General features: G+C 52.6%; 2 protein-coding genes across 3 annotated transcripts in view; both read left to right on the forward strand.

The window, feature by feature from the left end:
• The window catches only part of DHRS11 (dehydrogenase/reductase 11), a 7,093-nt gene extending 1,791 nt beyond the window's left edge, over window positions 1-5,302 (forward strand). The window contains exons 2-7 of one of the 2 annotated variants that reach the window (XM_003795609.3): window positions 785-994; window positions 3,313-3,407; window positions 4,014-4,143; window positions 4,738-4,830; window positions 5,040-5,105; window positions 5,220-5,302. In XM_003795609.3, coding sequence (XP_003795657.1) covers window positions 785-994; window positions 3,313-3,407; window positions 4,014-4,143; window positions 4,738-4,830; window positions 5,040-5,105; window positions 5,220-5,261 — 636 coding nt within the window. In that variant the 3' untranslated portion in view covers window positions 5,262-5,302. The remainder of the gene's footprint in view (window positions 1-784; window positions 995-3,312; window positions 3,408-4,013; window positions 4,144-4,737; window positions 4,831-5,039; window positions 5,106-5,219) is intronic. The other variant, XM_023516615.1, reaches the window with a different exon arrangement.
• Window positions 5,303-6,857: 1,555 nt separating this feature from the next.
• Window positions 6,858-8,632, forward strand: part of MRM1 (mitochondrial rRNA methyltransferase 1) — a 21,586-nt gene continuing 19,811 nt past the window's right edge. Inside the window, exons 1-2 of the mRNA XM_023516603.1 lie at window positions 6,858-7,554; window positions 7,755-7,848. Of these exons, the coding sequence (XP_023372371.1) occupies window positions 7,004-7,554; window positions 7,755-7,848 (645 nt within the window). The 5' untranslated portion in view covers window positions 6,858-7,003. The remainder of the gene's footprint in view (window positions 7,555-7,754; window positions 7,849-8,632) is intronic.

Raw genomic sequence — 8,632 nt, forward strand, 5'->3', positions numbered from 1 at the left:
ACAGAAAGTTAAAGCAGAAAAGAATTTCCTGAGTCGCTTCATCCTGCTCTTTATTCCTTGCTCGGTTTGAGAAGAGAAAGGGGCTCCAGGCAGCGGCCTTTCTCTAGGGCAGTGGTTCTCAGCCTTCCTAATGCCGTGGCCCTTTAATACAGTTTCTGTGGGTCGAGACCCACAGGTTGAGAACTGCTGCTCTAGGGCATCTTGCTCCCCTCTCCCCCTCCCACACCTGTACACAGTCACCTTCACCGGGCTGTGGTGCCAGTCACTGGCCTCCAAGGCCACACAGCTGGCTTTCTTCCTGCTTCTGAATGTCAGCTTCCCTCACAGTCACCTCTCGGTGGCTGTGCTTTCTCAGGTCTTTTCAGGGTTCCTTAGTGTGTGCAGGGCCTTGGAGATGCACAGGAGATGCCCACTGTCACCTGCCACCTGACTTGCCTCAGTCTCAGAAGGTGTTTCGGTTGGAGAAGAGGCAGAAAAGAGATAGCACTTCATTCCCAGGCTCTCTGGTCCCCTTCTACCCCTTAGAACTGAAGACTAGAGTTTACATATGAGATTCTTCCACTGATCTCCTCAACTTTCCCCCTCCCTCACTCAGGGAGTGCTCCCCTCCTGGATTTTGACCAAAGAGGACAAGTGTCAGGAATAGGCAGTCCAGCTCCTATGTGGCTTAAAGGCAGTTCCCATATGGGAGTTATATGAGTATGACAGGGGAGGGGTCTGTCTCCAGGCAGGGAGGTGTGGGAGTGAGCTCTCACCCCAGTTAGACCCCTGTTGGGTTTCATAGGAGCTGGCCGCCGAATGTAAGAGTGCAGGCTACCCCGGGACTTTGATCCCCTACAGATGTGACCTGACAAATGAGGAGGACATCCTTTCCATGTTCTCGGCTATCCGTTCTCAGCACAGCGGTGTGGACATCTGCATCAACAATGCCGGCCTGGCCCGGCCGGACAGCCTGCTCTCAGGCAGCACCAGTGGTTGGAAAGCCATGTTTGATGTAAGAACTCCAGGCCTGGTGTTGGGGGTTGGGAGGAGAGTGGGGAGCCAAAGTCTGAGAGCCAGAGGGCTGCTGGGGATAGGACCTGTAGGAAGAGGGAGCTTGGAGTTCCCACCTGGGGCATCTTGACTCTCCCGTGGCTTCTCTCTCTGCCAGAGGCATAGAAACTGGATGAATGGCCATATTTTTTCACCTCTTCTTTGCTTTGAGGCCCTGGGGGGAGCTCTTAAAATTTAGACTGATTTCCTCATGTTAGAAGAGATACTGGTAGGGGAGGATCCTGCAGCTCATGAATCCTCCCATGTATCAGCACTGTGCTGGGTGCTTGGAAACACAGTCTGATGGGAAGGAAATAACAGAGACAAGAGGTAATGTTCTCAGCCCCATCAGTAACTATGACTTCAGGCAGCTTAGTTACCTTCTTTGAGCTTTAGTCATGTCATATTTAATTGGGATAAACATGCCTATATCATCAATATTGGGGGGCAGCAGGGGGGCAAGTGTCACAGACTCCAGTGTTCTCTGGGACCAGGCAGGAACATAAGCAGTGTGTGAGACAGCACATGCCACATGAAAGGGCAGCCACTGCCCAAGCACAGCATGCCTGCTAGATTGCAGTGTGGGGCCAGTGTGGCCGAGTCTCAGGATTTCTTTGAGAGAAGTGGGAAATCTGTATTTTTATCCGATACCCCACCTGTCCCATTCACTAAAATGTCAGCTCCACAAGGGCAGGAATTATTTGTTTTGTTCTCTGGGATAGCTCCAGCCCATAAACACTCCACAGATATTTATTGAATGAAACTTTCCAATATATGTTAGAAAGGTATTTAAAATGTTTTAAGACCCCATAGGGGCCAAACACAGCTTTCAGGACACTAGTTTCCATCTTCTGGGCTATGTTGTGGGGAGACAGTAGGGTATGTAAGTATTCTACAAGGTTGAAAGCAGCGGGCCAATGGGATGCTTCTTTTCTCCTCCACAATCCTTTAACATCTGCTGACAACAGATTTACACGTAATAGTGCTTTAGGCCTTCGAGTAAAGCAATGAACAACAAAAATGAAGCCCTACTCTCAGACAACCTTCTGGAAAATCAAAGTCACAGTCCTCACCTCCAGAAAGTGGATCTCTAAATCTGGACCTTAACTTGCCCATCTGTAAAATGAGAGACTTACGTTAAATCCCCAAGGCCCCATTCAGCTTGAACATTACCTAAGCCTATTAGGATGGTTCTACGGGGCATCTTCTCCCCTGTATATCTGGGTGATTTACTCACCTGGTCCCAGGGAAATCAATTTCTCCTCCAACATCTGCCCTTGGGAGCTTTGTTCTCTGCCCCACAAGTCAACATTGCTAAGAGGACGAGAAATAGGGCTAAAAACCTCCTGTGTCCTGGTACTCACCTCTTCCTTTTGCCATGAATGTTGAGGCAGCCTCACACCAAGGGTGTTCTGTTCCTCCTGCCTGTCTCTGACACCTGATAAAGAGAAACATCTAATCTCCCAGCTGGCTCTGTCTCTTCCTAAGAGGAGACATGTGAAGACCTGCTGAAAGCTTTATCTCTGCTTGTCCTCATGGGTGAGGCTGAAGGATGGGCCTGGGCAGGCCCTTTATAACATACACTTCTTCAGGCCTTTATCCCACTCAGGTTAGGAATTTGGGGTCACCCGTACCAGAGGGAGTGGGAGCGACACGTTGACTCAACCTTTAGAGTGTGTGTGCCTGGTGTCATTGATGGAACACAGGTTAAAGGAAGGCATAAAAGGAAGAAGGTCAGGCCTTCTCTGCCCATAGTCTTAAGGGAGAGGAGGGCAAAGGAGGCTACTCAGCTCCTTTGCTCTCCTGGGGTCTGTGCTGAGGAGAGAGATTTTTAAGCCATTTTAGGAAGGATTTTAGGCTGTTTAGGAAGAAGCAGGGCCAGGGATGCTGTCCCAGGGAAAAGAAGGGTGGGGTATTGAGGGCAAGAAATGGAGGGGATTCCCTAAAGAATCAGAGGTTCTACTGTTTGTAGAGGAGATGGCCAAGACAGAGTCTTCTGGGTCAGGGGTGGGTTTGAGGGGTTTCTATTCCTGTTAGCAAGAACTTAGGGGTCATCCAGGAGAGGACCTGCCTCTGCTGTCAACTAGGGGGTGGCATCTTTAGGGAAAGGGGCACCTAGGGTAAAAGGCAAGATGCCCCGGGCCTGCCATAGGTCTCTGGGAGGACTTGGATGCTGTTTTGGAATGCCACACCATTGCCTCCACTCTGGTGTTCTGTGGCTCCATCACCTCCTCGGTTGGGCCTGAGCAGAGACACCCCATTGCCCTCCCTGGCCTGCAGGTGAACGTGCTGGCCCTCAGCATCTGCACACGGGAAGCCTACCAGTCCATGAAGGAGCGGAACGTGGATGATGGGCACATCATTAACATCAATAGGTGAGGGCAAGTGGCCAAAGGGTAGAGCTCAGGTCACCACTCTCCCTCCATGCCAGGTAATCTGCTACAGCTCATTTGACCTCTTTGGACCTTGGTTTCCTTGGTGGTACAATAGGGATTTAATACCCAAATGGAACAAGTGTGGTGAGAGATACAATAATATTGCCAAGTACCAGCACCTGCTGGGCTGGAATGGGCAACTCAGCTGAAGTGTGGGACCCCTCCTAGGACTAATTGCCTGTGTTCCTCAGGCCCTGAGATGAACCCCACCCCAAGGCACAAAAAAGAATGCACAGTGTCTGCCAAAAGGGAGCCCAGCCTGCCTCCGGAGATTCCCAATAGAAACATATCCACAAACATACAGATGAAATTGAGCAATTTTTGACTTCCTACATGATCAGGAGCATAGGGATGACTTCTAGGAAGAGGAGGGTTTTCAGGAGCTGTTGGGAAAACAGAAGCTAGATGAGTGGGCTGTGGGGTGGCCACTAGAGGCCCCCTTTAGAAGGCTTCCCTGTCTGCAATCTGGGTGGTGGGGTTGACTAGGGGACACTGCCAGTCTCGGTGGAGCTTCATTCTCTCTTCTTTCCCCTTCCCTCTACCTAGTATGTCTGGCCACCGAGTGACACCCCAGTCTGTGGTCCATTTCTATAGTGCGACCAAGTACGCCGTCACTGCATTGACAGAGGGACTGAGGCAAGAGCTTCGGGAGGCCCAGACCCATATCCGAGCCACGGTGAGGGTGTGGCCCAGCCATGGTGGGGATGGGGTGGGCACAGGCCCTCCCTGCCCACACATACTGCCCAGGAAGCCCATGTTGTGTAGGATGAACTGGGTAGATCTCCTGGGTTCTGCTGCTCTTTGCATGGCCCCCATGCTCCATCCTTGAGTGTCCTCATTTCACTGATCCAGAAGCTAATGGCACACTTAGATTTTGAGGTGGGAGGGTGCTGACCTGAGGGGCACATGGTAGGGTGAGACTAGGGGAAAGCAAAGGATTATGGGAAACCAGATGCACAATGGCTGAAAATTGAGACTCTGGGTTCTTAAAAGGACACGTGACCTTGGCCAAATCACTGAAGCCTCAAGTCTTCTTGTTGTAAAATGGACATGATACCTACCTGGGTATCATGTTTCAAGGGACACCGTTTTGTGGAACATTAACCTGACATACAGGAAAGGCTCTGTGGAGGGTAGATATCATTGTGACAATAGGAGGAGGCAGCTGCTGGACACTGGGCAACCATCACTGTGAAGCCTCTCTATTCTTCCAACCTCCCCAGGGCCTAGCAAAGCTCAGTTCCTTAGCAGGCCCTCTCTGTTGCACCAGTGCATCTCTCCAGGTCTGGTGGAGACACAATTCGCCTTCAAACTCCATGACAAGGACCCTGAGCGGGCAGCTGCCACCTACGAGCACATAAAGGTAGGACCTCCCTCGGGTCCTGGTGAAGCCACTGACTCCCTAAGTGAAGGCAGAGGGAACCCTGGCCTTCAGACTTCACCTTTCTAGACACCTTCTCTCCCCTCCTAGGGGGTTGGGGTAGGAATGTGGGTGTTGGAGAGGACCTCAACAATGGGAGGGAACTTGAGTCTATTCTGTCCTTGTCTCAACCCATTCCCTGGGGCTCTCAGTGTCTCAAACCTGAGGATGTGGCCGAGGCAGTCATCTATGTCCTCAGCAGCCCTCCACACGTCCAGGTGAGTCTGGCCTTGACTCTCCACCCCCTGAAGGAACCCAACCATCCCCAGAGGAGGGGGCCTTAAGGGGAAGGGAGAGTGTCCTGGCTGCCTGAAGCCTTGTGCCTTCTGCAGATTGGAGACATCCAGATGAGGCCCACGGAGCAGGTGACCTAGTGCACTGAGGGGGAGCTCCTCCTTCCTTCCCCACCCCTCACGGCTTGGCTCCTGCCTCTGGATTTAGGTGTTGATTTCTGCACCCCTGGATGCCAGTTACTGTCCCTACCCCCACCAAAGGCTAGAAAATTTGTTTGAGATTTTTACATAATCTTGTCAATTGTTTCCATGACAAATGTGAAAAATGGGCTGGGGAAAGGACATGGTGTCACTGATTATTTTACTTAACTGGTTCTTAATCCCCTTCCTGGGCTTCTCAGCCTTTGTCTGCTCTCCTTAGTCTCATCCCTTTGAGAGGAACTGAAAGGGGCGATGGTTAAAAGGAGGGCTTTTCCTGCAGCCTAACCAACTCCTCTGCTCAGTGTTGGGGTGTTATAGAGGCCCTCACCTTGTGGTCCTGAATGTCTGAATGGTGATCCAGGGCTCCAGGCTCCCTGCTCTCCCTGCCCCACTGCCCCTCCTCACCCTCTCTTCCTCCTCTGAGCTCTCCAGTCAGATCTTGGTTTCTTGGCCCTGTGGGGTCATCACTCCACTCTGGCAGCAGAGTATCAGAGCCTGGCACCCAGTGGAATTAACGGTAATAATTAAAAAAGAAAAATCACAACCAACCTACCTTGGCTTCAGGAGTGTCTTTCAATTCTTGCCTCTACTCTGTGATCAGGGAAGGTTGTGTCTCAGAATTTCTTCCGGGTGAGACAGACGGTGAGTGGATTTGGGGCATCACTTACTGAGTGTGGCCTACTTTACATAGCAAGAGTGGTTTTGTATTGGGCCTTGAAAATGGGTAGGAGTTTTCCAAAGAAGACAAAAGGGGTGTGCAAGACTGGGGGGCCCAGAAGAGTATGCAGTGGTTGTGTGAACAGCACAGAACTTAAGTGCAGGAGCAAGATAGGGCTAAAAAGCATCACTACTCCAGGCCAGAAGGGCTGGGTTGTGGAGGGAGTGGGCTGAGCAGTTTGGTAGCCGAGGCCCAAGACATTCCAGTTCTGTGGCCCAGATAATAGAAACTGAACGCCCTGTGCAGCTACCACATCCACCAGAGTGTCTGCTTGGAGGTGAGCACTCCTGCAGTGCTGAGCAGAGGAGTCTGGCTGTTTATTTCCTGTGGGACGGGGGCATCAGTTGGCTTGTCGGCAGGGACATGAGAAGCTCAGAGCTGTTTCTTGGAAAAGAATCAGCAGCCACGGGATAGGAAGTTACTGTTGAGGTCCTGCCAGGCTGGTGATGAGAGTCTGACAAGGAGAAGCTTCTGGGGAAGATCACCAGCGCCTGGGTGTGAGGAGGGAGGCAACCGAAGGGAGACTGAATTGGTTGAACCAGAAGGCCAACCCTTTGCTGGTGCGTGGGTGAATAAGGTCCCCAACCACCTGGGACCTTGAAGGGCACAGGATGCTGCCTGTAGTAGGGTCAGCTCAGCTCCAAGCTTGGCCTTCCGGCCCGGCCTGGTGCTGTGACAGTCAACGCTCAGCCAGTCCTACAGGAGGCGCTGTGGAGACAATCTGACGGCCGGGCATGCGCGGTACATCGCCCGGCCCGAGACTCGGCTGCCTGAACGCGGAAGCAGAGAATCCCATGTGGGCTCTGGTAGCAGGGCTGTACAGTTTGGGGCAGTCTCCCAGTTGATAGTCGGGGCTGTTCGTTCCCGTTTAGGGGGCTGAGTGAGGACAACCGTCAGGTCCCCTTCTCCCCTCCGTTGGGGTCCTGGGAGTAGAGGGAATTGAGTCACCAGCCAGGCGTGTGTCATGGGACTACTCTCCACTTTCAGAGGAGCGACCCGGCGTTGCTCCGGTCACTTCCTCACCAGTCATTTCTCCCAAGCAGCACGGCGTGGGGAGCGGCCTGGCGGGGAGGAGCTAAGCCGCCTGCTGCTGGATGACCTGGCGCCGACGCAGCGGCTGGAGCTTCTGTTTGGTCTGTCCCCATGTCTGTTGGCTCTGCAGGCCGCCCGCCGCCGCGTGTCCAGACTCCTGCTCCAGGCCGGCAAGGCCGGGCTGCAGGGGGAGCGGGCTGACCTGCTCCGGGCGGCCGAGGCGCAGGGCATTCCGGTTCTGCGGCCCAGACGGCAGAAACTGGACGCTCTTTGTAGTTACCAGGTCCACCAGGGCGTCTGCTTGGAGGTGAGCCCACTGCGGCCTCGGCCCTGGACTGAGGACGGGGAGGCCAACCCAGGCGACGACCCCCTGCAGCTGTGGCTCGTCCTCGAGTCGCTCCAGGATCCTCGGAATCTTGGGGCTGTGCTACGCTCCGCTCACTTCCTTGGAGTGGATAAGGTCATCACTAGCCGGAGAAACAGGCACGGATGTCCCTTTTTCTCCATGTGTCCCAACTTGGAGGCGCAGCCGAGTTCCTAAGCACCTTGACCCTTGGGTGATCTCTCAGCTGGGCTTCCCTGTCGCCAGGATTCTGACCCCATATCCCTTGGGAACTTGGGGAGTGGAGGGCACCGGGCTTGAGATTGCCTAAACTAATGCGGGGGATGGGGAAACTTTGCAGCTGCCCGCTCACTCCAGTAGTCAGCAAGGCCAGCGCAGGGGCTATGGAGGTGATGGACGTGTTCTCCACTGATGACCTGACCGGTTTTTTACAGGTAATGAGGGGCGGGAGGGGAGGGAGCAGAAAGAGCTTTGCCCATTCTTGCTCATTCTTCAGCCTCTTCAAGGGATCTCAGCCAGCGTTGATGGGAGGAGAAAAGGGGACTTGTTGGCATCATCGCCTCTGGAGAGGGGAGGGCCCCGGAGTTCTTAAAGCCACAAATAGGACACTATCTGAAGTTACAGACTTCCTAACCTCATTCCTTGTATCGCACTCCTTTCCCAGGCACACACACCTCTTTCCCCTTCTGGGTAAGCCTACCTACCCCAGTGTCTCATTGCTTACTCAGTAGGTTTTCAGTAAATGCTTGTTGTTTAGCAGTGAAGAGCTGGTGGACTGGAGGCCTGGGTGCCTCGAATTGGGGCACAGATTGAAAGAATCTTTAAACAAGGAGACATGTATGCCATTGATATCTAGGAAGGGAGCAAACCTTAGGAAGCCCCTGTCCGGATGCTGGTCTGTCCTCAGCTGTGCTTCTCTTGCTGGACACAAGGGGTCAGTATTGCCCTGCATTTGGTAGACCTCTGCCCATCCTCCCTCCCCCTACTCTGTATGGTGAGAAATTGCCTCTCTTAAGAAGGGGGAAGACCTCTGAAATGTGCCTAGAACATTGTTGCCCAATAAAAGTGTAATGTGAGCCACATATGTAATTTTAGTTTTTCTAGTAGCCACGTTGAAAAATAAAAAGAAATAAGTGAAATTAATTTTAATAAATTTCACCTAGTATATCCAAAATACCAATTCAATATAATCTTTTGTGGGTTTTTTTTTTTTTTTTT

Source organism: Otolemur garnettii, unplaced genomic scaffold (assembly GCF_000181295.1).
Source record: "Otolemur garnettii isolate 467f Iridium unplaced genomic scaffold, OtoGar3 scaffold00094, whole genome shotgun sequence".
Lineage (NCBI taxonomy): Eukaryota > Metazoa > Chordata > Mammalia > Primates > Galagidae > Otolemur > Otolemur garnettii.